Here is an 18,076-nt window from a genome sequence, read left to right as displayed (position 1 = left end):
TCTTTTCAACCTGGTTCCTATTTTTAAGCTTTATCTACTGAATGAAACTGATGTCACTTGAGATTAGAGATGCTACCAGCAGCTTTTTTACTTGCCTCCTCCAGTGGGGTTCAGTTTGGACAAGCAGGTGCTAAAGTGTCCATTTTACAAGTTATTTGTCCCTCACTGCCTTTCCCCAAACACTTGGCTCCATCTCTGCCATCCTAAACTAGGACTCCACATATCCTCCCGCCTGGATGACTGAGGGAAGAGTTTTTGGACACTTACCATGGCTGACTCCTTTCAAACTCCAGCCTGGAGGGAGATGACAAATGGAGGGGGGCACCCCCACTTTAAAAACGGAGGTCCGAATGGGGGTTCCCACAGCACCACACGCTACATGGTGAAGAAGCAGCGCCACAGACGCAGGTCCTCCTCACCCATGGGCAGGGTCATCCTCATCAATGCACCTGTTGATGGTGAGGTCTGGTCCCAGTAACAGTCTTCTGCTACCATGGCAACACAGCAACTGGCTGCAAAGGTGTATTCAGGACAATCAGTGACACAGATATTTGTTTAAAATTAATTCAGAGCAAGCTGATATACATATGTAAAATACTGTGGACAGAGTTAATCTTATGTGTTTTTAAGCTAAAAGGCAATGAGAACTGAGTTACTAAAAACTTTTTTAGTCAACCTCTTTTCTATTTTTAAGCAGAAATGCAAACAATTCAAGTATCTGAAATGTAAAATTTTGGTAGTCTTCTTCATTTTCAGTGATCAGAAACTGAATGTCCGCAGTAGGCTTTGCTCATTTAAGACGAGACCAAAAAGTTGTGTGAAGATGTGAATTTTGGCTTTGGATATTTCTGACATTTGAAAGACTGATCGGCCAATATTTAATTGAGACAACATCAGAGTGATCAACACAAATGTTAATTAATGGTTAGTTGTATTCACAGTAGGCACCACCCAAGTTGTGCAAAAATTCTGTCAGTTAAATAAAGTTGCTTTCAATGATGAGCCTATATAAATGCATTTCATTTGTCAGTTAACTTCATAGGAGTCTGTCGACCTGTGACCTGAAAAAGTTCATAAGGATGAAGTTTTTCATTTAAGGTTGATACATATGTTTTAGGTTTAACAGTCAATAGGTTTGTTATCAGTAACTTTTAAATGTTAGAATGTTTATTGTTTGTCATTTATTGTCTGTTCTTTGTAAATGAGTTTTTTTCCCATCAGCTTTGAATTTTCAAATCATATTTTGTTGGAAGTGTCCCAATCCTGGGAATACTTGTGGGTCACACTGTGCATATTTATGGTGGACTCATGTTGGTGTTTTGTGTGTTTGCAGGAGGGGATGACAGTGAAGACATTCACACAGTGACAGTAGATAAGAGTCCAGATGGGCGTCTGGGTTTCAGTGTCCGCGGGGGCTCTGAACATGGACTCGGCATATTTGTCAGTAAGGTGCAGGACAACAGCCCTGCAGGTTAGGAAGAAATGTGTGTGTTCATCAGACTGTCTATGTAAATGGTCACGACAAACTTTTTTTCCCAGTGTGCTTACACGTGGGAATGTTGTCTTCTGGTTTTTCATGCTGAATTCTGCCTGTGTCTGCAGCGGAGGCTGGGCTGACTGTGGGTGACAAGCTGGTGGAGGTGAACGGGGTCAGCCTGGAGAGCATCACCATGAGCAGTGCTGTGAAGGTCCTGACAGGAAACAACAGGCTGAGGATGGTGGTGAGACGGGTGGGCAAGATCCCCGGCATCCGCTACTCTAAGGAGAAGACCACATGGTGAGGCCAGTCCACTCAGCAGGGCTGGAAACTACCAAGATATCAAACATTTACTGATGAAATACTTATTGCTGAATATGTAAGAGACTACAGCTTTGGAACTACTATCAATGACCTTTGTGTGGCTCTTGTTTTGTCAAGTCTTGTCACTTGACTGTAGCTCACACTGGTTATCTTTCTTTTGGGATATACAGTATCTTGGTTTCATGTGGCATCAGTGGATTGATTACTGCTGTGACCTTTATGGCTACTTGATTATCTGATACTGACACACCTGAATTCAGTGGACAGAGAGAAAGCAGTTTATATGAGTGTTTTCATGTGTGCATATACAATGTCTCCTTTTGTGTGTGTTTATGTGTGTGCGTGCAGGGTGGATCTGATTCACCGGCGGATGGTAGTGGAGGAGAGCGGTCGTACCCCTTCAGAGGCCAGTTCGGACAGCGCTCTTCGCAGGATCGTACATCTCTTCACCACGTCAGATGATTATTGCTTGGGCTTCAACATCAGAGGAGGAAGAGAGTTTGGATTGGGGATCTATGTGTCTAAGTATGAATACAAACACTGTTTTTTTTGTTTTTTCTGCATGAGATAAAAAAAAATTAATTAGTACCTGTTGTAAAATCATTTAGGCCTCAGGATGGTTATATTGGTGCACTTGGTGGAATCCAGGTTTACCCCACCTGGCTGCAAATAATAATATTAACCCCAATAATTAAAGATGATATCATAATCTCATTTGCAAAGTTTATCTGAGTCTTTGTGGTAGATCAAAGCAAAGAAGCTCACATTTAAATTCAATTAGTAGTTACATTTCTTTTTTTCATGTCTGGATTTTTTCATACTGCTCATCAGGTTGGACCCAGGTGGACTTGCAGAGCAGCATGGCATCAAAATGGGGGATCAGATCCTTGCAGCTAATGGGGTGAGCTTTGATGACATCACTCACAGCAATGCGGTGGAGGTCCTGAAGAGCCACACCCACGTCATGTTGACCATCAGGGTGAGCGAATGAAAAAAAAGGAAAAAAAAAATGTTTAAAGCTGAGCTAATCAGTTTCAGGTTGTTGGGTTGGGTTTTTTTTCTTTTTACATTTTTATAATTAACAAATCAACAGGGTATGAGAGGACTGTCACAGCATGAGGACACATTTTTGTTCTTCCTTTTACAACCTGTGACTTAAATGTCTTGGCTCAGTTTCAGACACAGAGCAAGTGACGAGAGTAGAGGATTTAACAGCCAAAAAGCTAAATATATTCCAAGGAGTGAGAGGAACACAAGACAAAGAGCTAACATGAGAGTATATATTGGGCTTATCTTCCTCTTTTGGACATAAACATACCTCCAGTTGAATGCTGAGGTGTACATGAGCAACATTTTGTCAAACCACCAAACTAAAAAAAAACTCAGTGTTGTCTGAAATGAGACTGAAGTTTGATTTCAGGAAGTTCTCTAATTGCAGTGGAGTGTTAATAATTTGCTTCAGTTTAAACTTAACAGCTGATTGGAGCCTTGAGTGCTGACACAATAAATGCTAGCGTGTAAACAACACCGGCTCTTCTCAATGAGCCTGCACTGCTGAGCACACAGTTGGCTTACAGCCCTCAAATTTCTTATGTGTGCCTGAGTATGTGTGCTAGGCCGCAGCACTTAACCTGTGTCATTCCTGGATAAAGGCACCGCGTGTAGGTGCGTATGAATCGGTGTATGTGTGATGTGCGGCGTGCTCTCAGCTCGCTAGCATTGCTGCATGCTCATTTTACCCCCCTGATCTCAGGTTCCACGTGTGAAAAACAGCCAGGCACGACGTTCATTATTCAAAGGCAGGCGAGGATCAGGTTATAATCAACCGAAAGCCTTAATTTATGCCTTCCTCCTGTCCTGTCCTGTATGGATGGATCACACACATAGTAAAGCAAGGTTTTATTATTTAAGACCCTCACACCTGTGGTCTTAAAGGAAAAAATGAGTGCTGATGAGACAGTTCCTTAAAAAAAAGTTGAGAAGGCATTATACAGTATTATGTGCTTACGAGAGCCACGTGTTTTGTAATTCTGTGAACCACATAATATTTACCCTAACCTATACAGTAAATACAAGCACCTTAATATCCTTACAGCTTTACATTTGAAGTAAGGATTCATTTGAACTGGATATTAAAGCAATTACTAATCATTACTAGAGCAAATATAACATAACTAAACTAACATTAAGTACAATAAGATGCTGCACAGAGGTCAAAAGGTGGAAATTAAGCTGGTATGCATAACTGAAAATATCAAAGGCAGAACAACCTGTAAGCCCAGTGCTCACTTTAATGTGTGGACAGCTTATTGATTGGTCCAAATATTCCAGTGATTCCAGGGATTGTCATTGCAAGTGGTGCTCAAAGGATAAAGACTTTCCTTTTGCCCTCTTCACCAAGTTCACATTTTGGTTTTGAGCGTCATGTCTTAAAGATTAGTGTATGGACTAGCTTGAAATTGAATTCAGGACTCATGTCAAATGATAATACTTCGGTTAGCCATTGTTTTATATCTGTGGTCGTAATCTTGTCAGATTAATCTGCAGAACTAAAATGATACCTTCTCATCACTCTCAGCTGTATGTGACATGCTAATGAGCACACAGTAACGTGTTTGTTGTGGTCCCAGCTGTTTTTTTCTACCTCTAAGTTTTGAATTGTTAGTTATCTGCTTGAGTTTGAAGTTTTGGTTCTTATATTTGGCAGGCTGATTTTTGCACTCCTGTTTTAATTTCCTCATTACTCTCTAGTGAGTTTGATGCTTTATAATATTAATAAATCTCTGAGTTCTGTGTTTACTTTATTCCTCCTCTAGTGAAGAGTTTTAGTTTTTTCCCATGCTTCTTATTCTAACTTTAGATCATGTTTTAGTGCAAGTTTTTGCATCTCTGTGTTTAGTTTTTTAAAAAAATCCAATTTTACTCATTTTGTTGCCGCTTATGTTTTGCTTTGAATTTTGCTCCTTTCTTTGCGATTTTCTGATGACTTTCACCCATGTTTTACTTCCCCCCTTTTCCTAATTCCCATCTCGCCCTAAGTGTATGGATACAGTAGATAGCCCCATCCTTCCCTTAAAGGCCGTGTCTCCACATCTGTACACCTTACATTCATGTGCTGACTGTTTTCCCTCTCTGAAGATTTTTTTTTTGGAGGATTCAGGTCCTTTAATTGGATTCAGAAGACACTATTCCTTCTTTTAAGATCAGATTCAGATCCATATTCACCCCATTGCCAGTTCTTTGTGTATTTTCATACAACAAAAATTGCTGTTTCTCTCCAGCTACATACTGTGTAATATACCAAGCTTTAAATACAAACATAATAAATAAAAGCAATATAACTGTTGTCATGACTTGGTGCTGTCTAAATAAAACTGAATCGAACTGAACTTGCTGACGATCCTCATGTAAACACTGCTATTATCAACATGTTGCTGTAAACTCTTTTTTGCAGAGTGTGAATGTGGCTCACAAGTAACAAAAAACTACAGGAAAAAATCCAAATGAACAAATGCTGGCTCATTTTTAAATGTTGAAAAACCTCACTAACAGTCAATAAAGTCTAGAGAGTCTACTTCATAGTAATCATGCTGACTGTTTGCTGTTCTCGATGAACATTTTGTTTTTTTGATCTTCAACAGGAAGCTGGCAGATACCCCGCATACAAGGAGATGGTGGCAGAATACGGCTGGCTGGAAAAGTGTATGTTGACTGTTTTTACAGTCCCTGGACAATGTTTAACACAAGTTTTACAAGAGATAATGAACGGTGGCGTGAGAAGTACTGCCTTGACTAAACAAAATCAATGAAGATTTTATCTGGTTTTCAAAGCTACATGGTGGAGTCTCCTTGGAAACATTTAAAAATTAGTGGGATAGTGGCCTTGTGTAGCCTTCTTGAACAAGAAAGCTGTCATTCAGTTTCTTAATAGCACTCCAGTTCCTTGTTTTTTGCTTTGATACGAGCCCATCTCAACACAGCTAGGGATTAATTCAGTGTACTCAAAGGCAGCTCAGTCATCTGGAATGGAGCATGACTTGACATCTGTCGAGATGCCAAGATGCAGAGTCACTTTGGAGTTTCATTAGGAAAAAAGAAAAAAAGAAGTCCTGCTTTTTTTTCTGTCTATCAAAAGCTCACAGGATTATGGGGATATGAGAACAGACAGGTTTTCATTCAAAGAAAGCAGAAATAAGAAGGAAACAAATTAAGCTTTTATGGGAAAACTTTATCCACAGTCCAGTCTAGCATGTATATTTATGTTGCTGTAACATATGGCAGCTGTTACACACACTAATCCCTTATATTCTTTGGATTGTGTTCTATAGTAGCCAATGGAGGCCCTCCACCATCATCACAGGGTTCAGACTCCAACTCTTCTGCCTCGTCATTGTCCTCCACCACCCCTCTCAGTTCCCTCAGTGGTCTCTCCCAGGTCCTCTTCCCTCCTGTCTTTGGCTCAGAGATGGTAGACATTGGCATCTGCACTGAGGACCACTCCCGACGTCCGAGCAGTACTGATCGAACTGCTGACTCCGCCATACAGACTGAACCCCAACCTCCAAACTACCAGGACCACCTGTTACCTAACGGGTCACACCCCGAAAGGCTCTCCACGACAGAAACAAGCCGGACTGTTGGTGCCACATTAGTGTTGAAGGACACGGTCATACGTGGGAAAGGAGAAGGGCCAAGGGAGATGGGAGGAGCTGGAGAAGGTGGACAGGGACGGGTGAAAACGCTGTCATCAGGGAAGCAGGAAGTTGAGAAACACTCACCAAAGACAGCAGCTCTGATGGCCCTGAGCAGACCGCGAAAGCCAATCAGTCGTTCCCAGAGTCACATCACAGAGTCAGGTGAGGTCTGCAGGCTCTTTGGGGTTGTTAAATGTGGGGAACTATGGATGCAAGGTAGTTCTCTATGTACATTATTATTAGCTGACAAGTTTTTTCCAGCCTATTTAGGACATATGGGGTGGCTGTAGCTCAGGTGGCAGAGCAGGTCAGCCACTAATCAGAAGGTCGGTGGTTCAATCCCAGGCTGCCTCATGGCTGCATGCCAAATATCCTTGGGCAAGACACTTCACCCGTTGCCTACTGGTGGTGGTCGGAGGGCCCGGTGGCGCCTGTGTCCGGCAGCCTCGCCTCTGTCAGTGCGCCCCAGGGCAGCTGTGGCTACAATGTAGCTTGCTATCGCCAGTGTGTGAATGTGTGTGTGAATGGGTGAATGACTGAATGTAGTGTAAAGCGCTTTGGGGTCCTATGGACTAGAAAAGCGCTATACAAATGCAGGCCATTTACCATATTTTAGTCACAGTCTAGGTGTTTACAATTAAGGCAGTGTTTTCTGAGAAAACAACACAAACACAATACTTTTTAATTTATTAACTTTAGCAGCAGTGGTTAAACCGAGATGGTGGCATAAAAAATAAAGCTCTCAGTATTTTGGTAGTGAGCATACAACCAACACAGTTTATTCATGTGACGAAAATTTAAGCAGACAAGTGATGTTTTACGTCACTGGTTTTAATTATGGACTGTATTAGGTACATCTTGCTAGTATCGGGTTGGGCCCTCTTGATGCCTTCAGAACTGCTTTAATTCATCATGGCATAGTTTCAAGGTGCTGGACACATTACTCATAGATATATACTAGATATACTCAAAGATCAATAAAAGTTTCTGACATAGTTGATTATCCAGCCATCAGGAGATGGGTACACGGTGGTTATAGAGGAGTGGAGGTGGTCAGTAACAATACTCGGGTAAGTTGTGGCATTTAAACGATGCCCAGTCGATACTAATGCATGCAAAGAGTGCCAAGAAAATATCTCCCTTATAGCACTACAGCTCCACCAGCCTGACCATTGATACAAGGCAGATGAGGACCCAAACGCAAAACTCACAGAGACAAAAGCTGAACTCAAAACCTCTGCTTTATTGCAGGCTTCACTAAGAAACAGAACTAAACTGGGAAAACTAAACTGAGCACAGAGGGAACACAGAGAAAGGCACACAAGTTCAGGGAAGAGACATTGACAATGTGACACTGAACTGAGGGAGACGTGGACATAAATACACAGAGTGTTAACGAGGGTTAACCCCAGCTAAGAAATCAGTCTTTCCAGAATTGCGGCACTGTTATCAGATATTGAGCTGATGTTTGTGACAGTTCACTGCTTCTGGGCTCTTCCTATAGGACACGCATCAGTTAGACAACGCCTTAACCCTCCATCACTCCAGAAAGTAAACAAGAACATTCAGACTCTCCACGGCTGATTTAAGCTCCATACAGAATTTGTCTATGAGCACAAGGTTGCCACAGACTCATGATTAATCACTGCCCTTTACTCTCACTTGTTGTACCTCTGTGAGAAATGAATAAGACCAAGCATATGGAGAAATATCTATCCAAGCCTTGGTGGGGCTGTTGAGTTATTAGCCTTTCCTTTTCAATTTCTCCAGCTCACTCGTAGCTTCAGAACCTGGTGGGGGCTCGGGCAAAGCTTAGGTCTGATTGGACATTTGTTATTGTAAGCGGGAGCACTTCTCTGTAGTGCTTCTAATAGATGGGGGTGTGTTCAGGTTGGTGAGGCTGCAATTCATCAGTGATACACTGTTGCTTTCCACAGTGTCAGATTTACTGCAGTGAAAAGAGAAGCTGACTGGAAGAGAAATGAAAAGTCTGTGCTTATAAAGGAGAGTGCATGTCAGCCACTGTTACCAGCTTACAGTTAAGCATTGAGCACAACAAGGCCTAATGAATTATGTTTTCAGCACCCAACACAGATATGCAGAATGTCCTACTCCTGCTGTGGCTCAGTCAATTTTCCTGTGTACAAGACATAACTGCAAAAAAAGATGACATGTAGTCTATAGTTTGTTTAGTGCACAAAGTACAGTATGTGTGTTAATTTAAAAAGAGATATTTGTCTGTTTTTCCCCCCCACCTTTAGAGGAGAGACAGAAGAAGAAAAGGCAACACAGGGAGAAAAGCTCAGAAGAGGGTAAAACTAGTCTGAAACGCTCCAAAACCTTTGTCAACCTCTTATTTAAGAAAGACCGCAAAGAGAGGAGTCGCTCCAAGTCGCCGTCTCGCCGTGCAAACAAAGGTGAGAGAGCGGTCACAGGGTGTGGGTTTTTCTTTCACATAGTGCAGCCTGCAAAGTGAAATGTTGCTTCAGGTTTTGAACAAATTGTGGAACATGACTCAGAGGTCGTTAAATTGACTAATTATAATACACAGTGTCTCATTTTAAGGCCACACTTTTAATTATAATCAGGGCATAGCGTTCTCTGAAGGAGATAAGTGAGGACATTATATCCAGCAGAATGTGAGGGGAGGTTTCCCAACAGTCCAGTTGTAGATAAAGTCTTTAGGAGTGTGTGAGTTTCTTACTTGAAGCTAAGACTAGTGAGCTTGGATAGAGGGGCACTGGGTTGTTCTCAGGGTCGAAGGAGGTTGAGAACGCAAGTGAGGTGAGATGGAAAGCCTCTTTAAAAGAAGTCATTGTGGGTAGCGCTGGTTTGAAGGTGGCAGGTGAGAAAGCTCGGGTGGGTCTTTTCTTCAGCAGGGCAGCAAAATCATGAAGACATAGAGGAGAGAACAAGAATAGCTGGAGTAACCAAGAATGAGGCCTGTTTACCAATCTGAGATGGCACACAGTGGTGTGGTGTGCTGTGATAGAGACTCAGTATGGAGCTTCCCTTTTAATACCAGCTCCTGATAAGGTCAGTGAACTACAAGTGTGTTTTCTGAACAGCAGGACCCCACGCTCCGACCTGCCCAACCAATCCTACAACAAAGAGAGAGAGAGAAAATGACCCGAAGACAAAAACCCAGTGCTCTACCATGACAGAGCTATAATACAGAATTCAAATGTTAAAACAGCCTCGTGAGATGACAAGTTTGCAGTAATAAGTAAGATTTTGTAAATTTGCATTGCTTTCCCTGATTTATAGAGGTGTTCCATTATGTTTAGGGTTTTATTCATCTCTAATGTTGTAAAGTCCTGTAAGAGTGTAACATTCATGATGACAATATCCAGTTAATTGCATAAAAATAGGGTCTCGGCTGATGTGTTGTAGAAAACTTAGTTACAAACAGAAATACTATTCAGATGTGTTAGAAGCAAAAATGTAATGGTGAAGAGCATAAGTTAAGATGCCTTGATAAGCTTGATTTCTTAATTTAATATCTTAATTTAAAGTTAGTGTAAGTTCTCCTGATGGTAAAAAAAGCCTGCACAATTTATTTATAGATGTTGAGAAGTCAAACATCTAACTGGAAGAGTTTTAAATGCCATCAGGACAGTTTCTTCTTTGCACATCATTTCTTTTATCTACATTATTCTTTAGATAAGGAACGGGGACGCCCATTCCACCTCTTGACCTCCCCGAGGGAATCCCGAGCTGGCAGCCCACTGCCCCGACTCGAGGTCCTGCAGCACGTGGAGGACATGGCAAAGAAACTGCTCAGTCAGGATGAGGTGGCTGCTGTGATGAGACACTGTCGGCGAGTGAGTTTCTAAACTGAAATTACCATCGCCACCTCAGAGGCACGCTGCTGTGAGAGTGCAGTGAGTCATCGAGTGTTCTTTAGTCACAGATGTGTCGTGTAACAGCTGTGACAAAAGATGGATTTGGCCTGTCTTTATGATCGGGATCGAACATAAGCTGTCATTTGATTCATTCTCAGTCCACCTTAATCCTAAAATATTCAGCTCCTTGGCTAGCCCGTTGTCTGACCTCAGAGGGTATTGACAAGAGAGCTTAGAGAGACGGGACAAAACAAAAGGGAGGTCGAAGACAAGAAAGTTAGGACTTGCTGCAGAGGTATAAACATGTGCTCAGTTCATCACATAAAGTTTTTCTGCACGCTGAGCTTTTAGTCACAGCAAGTGCAGAGCTCTAAAAACTATACTTCCCATTATCTCTAATCTATAATATGTTTTATCACAAATTTGTCTCGTGCTGTAAATGTGTATCTTGAGATACTGGAGCCTCGGTGTGTGAAGCAAACTTTTCTTGGACAAGCTGAGATGTATCCAGAGGTGTAAAAACTTCTCGCAGAGATGACATTGTAAAACTAATTTTATAATCACACACTCAAAAAATGATTCTTCGCTCTCATAAAGATGAAGCAATAATTTTGAGCAAAATCATACTGAAATATTTAAAATCAAATGTTTATTGATTCAAATAATTGTCGATTAAGCAAAATATGCTTTATGTAAACTGAATGTACACTAATCAAGTACATTTCTGTTCTTCAATTTCCATTAAATTAATGTTTTTTAGTGCACTTATGTAACAAAATTACAAGCATGTTATACATGTACTCAAATTTACTTAAAGTCAGTTGTCTGGGTATAAATATTTTTTGAGCTCAGTCAGATCCTCAGTGTACATGTCCAGCTGGTTCTTTTTGTTTGCCTACTTTAATTTGTGCACCAATCAAATCCTTCCTACAGTTTCTGTCCGACTCTGTAATCGAGGACTTGGTGCGTCCTCTTCTGGCAATCTTGGACAGGCCAGAGAAACTGCTGCTTCTCAGGGAAATAAGGTGAGATACACAAGGCATAATACTGCTTTATGTGTTTACATGCTGTATGAACTACATGTCCGCTTTATATCCACTGCAGAATGCTGATACCAATGACTGAGTTGGGTCGCTTTGACAGCATGGTCATGCCTTTTGAGCTGGAAGCGTACGATATTCTCAAGAGTCGCTCATGTAAGCATAGGATGCACCTGACATCACTGCCCTGATATTTTATTGTTGTTGTTGTTTATTTATCCAGTTTTACAAGATTAAATTCTAAGCTGTGACAGAATAAAAAACAGAAAAGAATTTTTCAAGTGAGATTAAAAAAAATGAAATCTTTCTTTTTAGCGCGTTCCCCAGCTCTGCGTTCTCCTCGTAGTGGAACTCCTCGTCGTCACCTCATCACCCCAATCCCAGGTACATGGGCTGTATCTCTTGCTCTCGCACTCTCCTTATCTAGGCCTCGGTCCTTTCTTCAACCTTTCTCTCTATCTGCTTGATGGCTCCTGTAGGATTATAACTTATACAGAGGCTCAAACCTCTCTCTGTCTGTCTCTAGTTTTCTGCCACTTTATTCCTGCCTCATCTTATATTCATAGTCAAAGCCAAACACCTTCACACGCAGACCATATCCTGTCCCTGGCACACATTCCCCACCCTCATATAAAAAGGACACACACACACACACACACACACACACCCCGAACAGATCAGGTTTCCCGTGCTCGTGCTGAAGAGGGTTGTTTTACATCTCGGTGCATACAGAAAAGACAGAGACGTGCTGTGTGACACTTCAACAATGCAAAGATGCTTTGAGCATTTACTTCATTTAAAAGCAAGCGAGACACAATCAGTCCCATCTTCAGACTGATTGCAGCCGCCTCTGAGGTCATAGGCCCGGGTCAAAGGGTCAGTATTATGAAAACAGCAGATATCTGTCAAAACATCTCTGAGCTGTCGTTGTTCTGTCTTCTGCCAGCATAGCTAAGTTTTAACATGGAAGTAGAAAGCACGGATGAAACTCACAGCACTGATTCTGCTCCATCATAAGCTTTATAATATGCACTGACTCAGTCACTCACTGTTTATATGTTTGTACAGACTACAAGGGTGGATTTTATCTGCAGCCGGTCCACGACAGACTGCATGAGCGCCGGTTGATCGAGGAGTTGGAGAGACTGCGTGTGACAGGTCAACGGTCTGGCCATCTCTCGCCATCCCGTGCCTTCACCCCTCTGCTGGATGTACCTGTGGACAACTATGTATCCTCTGTGCGCTCCCGTTCCCCAAGCCCCTTGCCCACTCACAGCTTCCTCCTCAAAGAATCCCCACACAGCACTAAACGTGGCCACCAACCCCATCGATCCCCAATCAGAAGAGAGAATGGGGCGTCGTGGTACGATGAGGTCTCCTTGTTGTCCGTGTCTGACCGAGGGGACGGGGCTTATGAACGAGGGCGGTCACCTGTGAGGAATGGCCATGGGAGAGTGAGGAGAGAGGGCAGTCCTGACAGTATATATGGCAGACAGAGCAGGCAAGAGGGCTACACGGAGGTCAGCGTACACGTTCCCTCACAGCGGAGAGGCAGAACCCCTCTGGCTGAGGTATTTGATCCCCAGAGGGAGAAGAGCCCGTCCAATGCCAGTGGGAGTACTCAGCAAGTGAATGGACACTCACAAGATGTTCAAAAAGTGAAAGGAAGACAAACTCTACCACCCAAGGAGTGTGAAATCGCCACTTTGACCATTTCCAAGGCCAAGCACTCACTGGGTAAATAAAAAACAGCACTTGTTGTGACTTTCATTTAACTTTAAACTGAAATTTCAGGATTTGCTTTAATGCCAGCTTCTAAAATCGTTTTTAATCTGTGACCGTATATGCGCTTGTAAGCACAATACAAACTGCTTAGTGACTCATCCTAAGCTGTCTCTTACATGACCAGTAGAGGTCAGGCCATCACTAACTGCTAAACTAAAATGCATTTATAAGAGTTCACACACAAAAAAAGACCAAACGACCAATCGATACAGTGTAAGACTAGTTACAAAACATGTGGTACTGCCAAACATGCCCTCAGTTTATTATTGTTCTTTTTCTGTGTGTTTACAGGTATTAGTATCTCTGGAGGTGTAGAGTCTAGAATCCAGCCCATGATAAAGGTTGAGAAAATCTTTCCAGGTGGAGCTGCATCTACAAATCAGGCTTTGAAGGTCAGCGTCTAGCATGAACACATATAATAATAATAATAATAATAATAATAATAATAATAATAATAATAATTGATTGGATTTATATAGCGCTTGTCTGTAGCAGATTGTGAGAGAGATGTGCCAGCCCTCAGTCCTGAGGTTATGAGTTGTTGCTATGAAGTAATTGTGTCTATGACAGAGACGTGTGCAATGAGGAGTGGAGAGTAGATGAGAGCCATCTCAAGTGGCCCATCACTTTCATTATGAATGAGGTACATGGATGCTGGTCTGCTAATGTATTGGTAATATATTGCCTGTAAAGTAACTTAACAGTCTTCTTGGCCTGGTTCACTGAAACACATATGCTACACATGCGCTCATTCACTAAAGTTAATCACAGACTTATTGTTAAAGCTCAGTGGAATTAGAGATGCTTGGGAAGAAATGTTTGTGTGCAAAGTTGAAACATACTTATTCCAGCAGTAGGAGGCTGACATTATGTACTCGTGTTTGCTGACAAATTCGTATGTTTCCTAGCTGCAAGTTATCAGTTGAAAACTGCTATCTGAGTGTTATTCCTGATCAGTGTCAAACATGTGGGCAATCCCATATCTAACTAACTTTCCCTGGCCCTCTGTGTACAGATACCTACATTCACATTCATACAAACTCCACATCTCTGTAGGTGCATCTCAAGACATTTGAATATTGTGGAAAAAATTCAATATTTTCCATCAGTTTAATAAAAATGAACATTTAGGATATCCTGGACTTACTGTGCAATTAAACTCCGTTTTACTTTTGACAGTTATGGCTTACAGAAAAAAATAATAGAAAAAATATCTCAAAATAATACAAATGTTGATTTTTTTGAATTTCAAAGAGTATAAATACTGTGTATCTCTCAGGCTAGTTTAGTACATTGTGTCCACATGAAACTCATGGACAGCCTCCACAAAGAGGGTAAGCCACAGGTCATTGCTGAAAAGGCTGGTGGTTCACAGACAGCTGTATCAAAGCATATTGATGGAAAGTTGATTGGTAGATAAAGGAGCACAAGCGACAGGGGTGACTGCAGCCTTGAGAGGATTGTCAAGAAAAGTTGTTTCAAGAACTTTGGAGAGCTTCACAAGGCGTTGACTGAGGCTGTTTCCATCTTTCACTACGTCCAGAGCTGTAGTAGTCCTAATATCAAACCACTTCTGAACCACAGACAAGAGAAGTGCCTTAGCTCAGCTAAGTAGGAAAGAACTGGACTGTTGCTCAGTGGTCCAAAGTCCTCTTTCAAGTCTGGAGGAAGAGTGGAGGGATACAGAATCCAAGTCCAGTGTAAAGTTTCTGCAGGTTGTGATGATCTGAGGTGCCACCAGGTGTCATCTGCTGATGTTGGCAGTGGTTGGTCCCCTGTGTTTTAATCAAACTCCAAAGTCAACACCGCCATCTACCAAAACATTTTAGAGCTCTTCACGGTTCCACCGGCTGAAAAACTTTATGCAGACTTCCTTTTCCAGCAGGACATAGCATCTAGCCACAGGGTTACACGTTACATAATAGTTTTGATTTTAGTACTCAAGTAAGGTTTTCGACACATTACAGATGACTGAGGTGGTAAATGTTTGAGGATCACCAGTTATCCTAATGAGGAACATAATGCTCTGCATAAAATTTACTCAAAACCAAGCACTGATAGAAAAAAAAAAACAAGGAATCATTAAAGGTTTTCGCTCTAGGACTCAATAAAAGAATATACCAAATGTAATTCATCAAATATTTAAAGCGACGTTTCAGTCTGGTTAAAAGTAAGGGATTTAAGCAACATTGCATCCTAATGACACTATGATCTTTTCTTAGCCATCTCACCAGCATGACTAAAAACAGACAGGTTGTTGGCTATGAGGCTTAGACACAGATATATGGCTACTCCCTAGCACTCCTGTGCTATCTGTGGTCTCTTCCTCACACCTAACAACCAGGCATGTCAGCTGGCTCATATCAGCTCCACGGCTCAGTGTTATCTCCCGGTATTCTGCAGAGGGAAGTGAGATCAGGCGGGCTCAGTGTTAACACGCATCCTGTTTCCTTAGACCCACATGATAATCACACCAGTGAAGAATATTGTATTGTGTGTGTATTAGTCATGAGACACGTGCTGTCCTGTTCATTAGACGCTGCCATCTGCCTTCACCGGCAGGAACGTGGACGTAAGCGAGTCACGTCAACGTGACAGCTGAGTTAATACCTGCAAAATGACATTCCCAACAGCTGGACCTGCTGATTAGTGCTGCTTAGCAGAAGCAGGCATGTTTACATGCAATCCTAATGCAGTGATTCTCTAAACACAAGGCAAAAAGAAAATGTTTTTTTTAGTATTTTAGAGAAAGTTATCTCAAAATTTGAGCAGCCACGAACCACTGTCCCGAACTACAATTAGAGCATGAGTGGTGTTACATTTATGATAACCAACACTCTGAGCTATGCTTCTCTCAGCCCAGTACATGAGCTATTTGGCCTCAGATCCTCCCATGCAAGCTGTAGTTATTATTACATGCCATGTTATTTGTTGGCTGGAAAATAGAGAACCTCGTAAATGCTCAGTATAAATGGCTGTAAAGAGGATGGGGCAGATTAGGTTGTGATCTATTTAATTCAGATAAATTACTTTTCAAAAATGAAAAAGCACTTTTTAATCTCCTCTTTGGTTAAATGGAGCTAAATCTTTTGATACTGTTTGCACGGAGGGCTATAGGGTTGTTGGTGAACACCGGACTCTCTGGAAAAAAGAATAAAAAAATCAGCAGCCCGGATCTAACCTCATCCATACAGGCCAAATAGGTTAGAGCTGTAACAGATGGAACAGGGTGGTAGAGAATGAAGGGAAAATAATCTATTTGTGTCTAATGACTCGAAAGGAAAAGGGAAAGGAAAAAAAAAGAAGGTACAACAATGGCCGTCGGCCTTGTGTGCTTCTGTGTTTCTAACCTTCGCTGAGATTGAGCACATTAGGCAGGTGCATCCTTGGCAAACGCTGATGACATCAGAGGAAGTTCCTCTCCTCGAGGCTGCAAAGATTTGCTACTCTCTGCTCGCATCCTGCAGGAAACAGCAAGCATAGTCCTAACTGTGCGGCTGTCTCAGTGTATATTCTTTTTCCAAAGACCTTGTGCTGAAGGGGAAACTTTATACGTGCACTAGTGACAGCTTTCAGTGTGAATGCATTAAAGAAGTGGGAGAGCTCCAACTCTCTTTGGCATAAATTACATTTCTTCACAGAGGGGCACAATCTCTGCAGTGTTATGGAAACTGTCTTTAATGTTGCTCTGAAAAAAAAAATAGACACAAAAAAGAGATACACAAATGGAGGAAAACATGCTTACAAAGGATACTCAATCTTTTTCTGTGGCTTTTCAATGTTCTTTTACCCTTTTGCATGTGTTTGAATCTGCAGGCAGGGTATGAGCTGTTGTCCGTAGATGGAGAGAGTCTGGAGGGAGTGACTCATCAGCACGCCGTGGATGTAATTCGGCGTGCATTCAGCAACAAGGCCAAAGAGCCGATGGTTTTTGTGGTCAAGGTCCCTAAGGTCTCTACCGACCCCAGCAGCCCCAACAGACTTGCTGACTAAACTCTGTGTGCCTCACAGCCAGGTTGCTGCTCGGGCATGAAGGACAACAAAACCTGCTGCTCCTCTGGGACTTAATAAATACAGGATTCACCCCAGAAGAAGAAATATGGGATAGGTAGCGCTCCGGTCACAGCGGAGACAATCAAAGGCAAAGTTATGACAAAATATACCATAAAGTATGTCTTGCATAAAGGTTGCAGCTGGTTTTGAAGACTAATACAGCTGCATATTTGTCAAGATAAAGGTCACTTTTGCTATAATGTAATGCGAGATGAAAACCAAATGTTGCAATTGTATGAATTTTATATGATTCTTAGTTTTTAGAAAAAATTTTACTAAATGCATATGTTGCACGTTTTCTAAAAGACGCTTTTGTGATAGGATCGTGTAATTCATGATCTTTGGTTAGAATAGTGCCACTATTCAACACGTGGCAACTTTGCCGTGACCTCTGAGCACTGTCTGATAGTGGAGCCAGTGGTCTGCACTTTTTACTTGAAGCATCTCAGCCCAGCAGCCCTGCAGGCATGCCAGAGGGAGATTACCTCAGCCAGCATTATGAGATTTATAGATTTATACTCAGATTAAATCCCTGTATTATGTCAAAACTGATAGTTTGGGTTTAGAGGATGTCTGGGGAGATTATTGCAAATTGCTGCTCAGTATTTTTTTTGTGTTGTATTTCTCTGGCAGAGGTGCCTGTATTCTGGAGCCATTACACCATGCTGTGGATGGAGCTTATGGAGACATGTGGAAGAGTTGGAAAAACATGTCAATGAGAAATGCAGGTCCAGTGGCACAAATAAAAGTCGGGTTAAAGAAATATGGATGGGAGAAAGCAGTGTGCTTAGTGCCTTAATTCTATAGATGGGCAGTCAGAAAAACGCTGAGAAAATGTTACTCAAGCTTGATTTTAAT

The 18,076-nt window shown here is 41.9% G+C and overlaps 1 protein-coding gene across 1 annotated transcript; it reads left to right on the top strand.

Moving 5' to 3' along the window:
* The first annotated feature begins 268 nt into the window (after positions 1-268).
* pdzd7a (PDZ domain containing 7a) lies at positions 269-17,158 on the top strand. Its single transcript, XM_085369241.1, has 15 exons — positions 269-458; positions 1,334-1,471; positions 1,603-1,777; positions 2,150-2,326; positions 2,633-2,780; positions 5,443-5,503; positions 6,130-6,657; positions 8,757-8,912; positions 10,159-10,319; positions 11,274-11,365; positions 11,445-11,536; positions 11,696-11,764; positions 12,449-13,117; positions 13,457-13,557; positions 16,982-17,158. Exons 1-15 carry the CDS (start codon positions 269-271, stop codon positions 17,156-17,158), a joined length of 2,934 nt encoding a protein of 977 aa, XP_085225367.1.
* Positions 17,159-18,076: the final 918 nt, after the last annotated feature.

This window comes from Diplotaxodon limnothrissa, linkage group LG13, assembly GCF_057381915.1.
Source record: "Diplotaxodon limnothrissa isolate DT_005_m linkage group LG13, D_limnothrissa_male_GT1.1, whole genome shotgun sequence".
In the NCBI taxonomy this organism is placed as follows: Eukaryota; Metazoa; Chordata; class Actinopteri; order Cichliformes; family Cichlidae; genus Diplotaxodon; species Diplotaxodon limnothrissa.
Note: the sequence above shows the minus strand (reverse complement) of the source record. Positions and strands in the feature narration are given on the sequence as shown.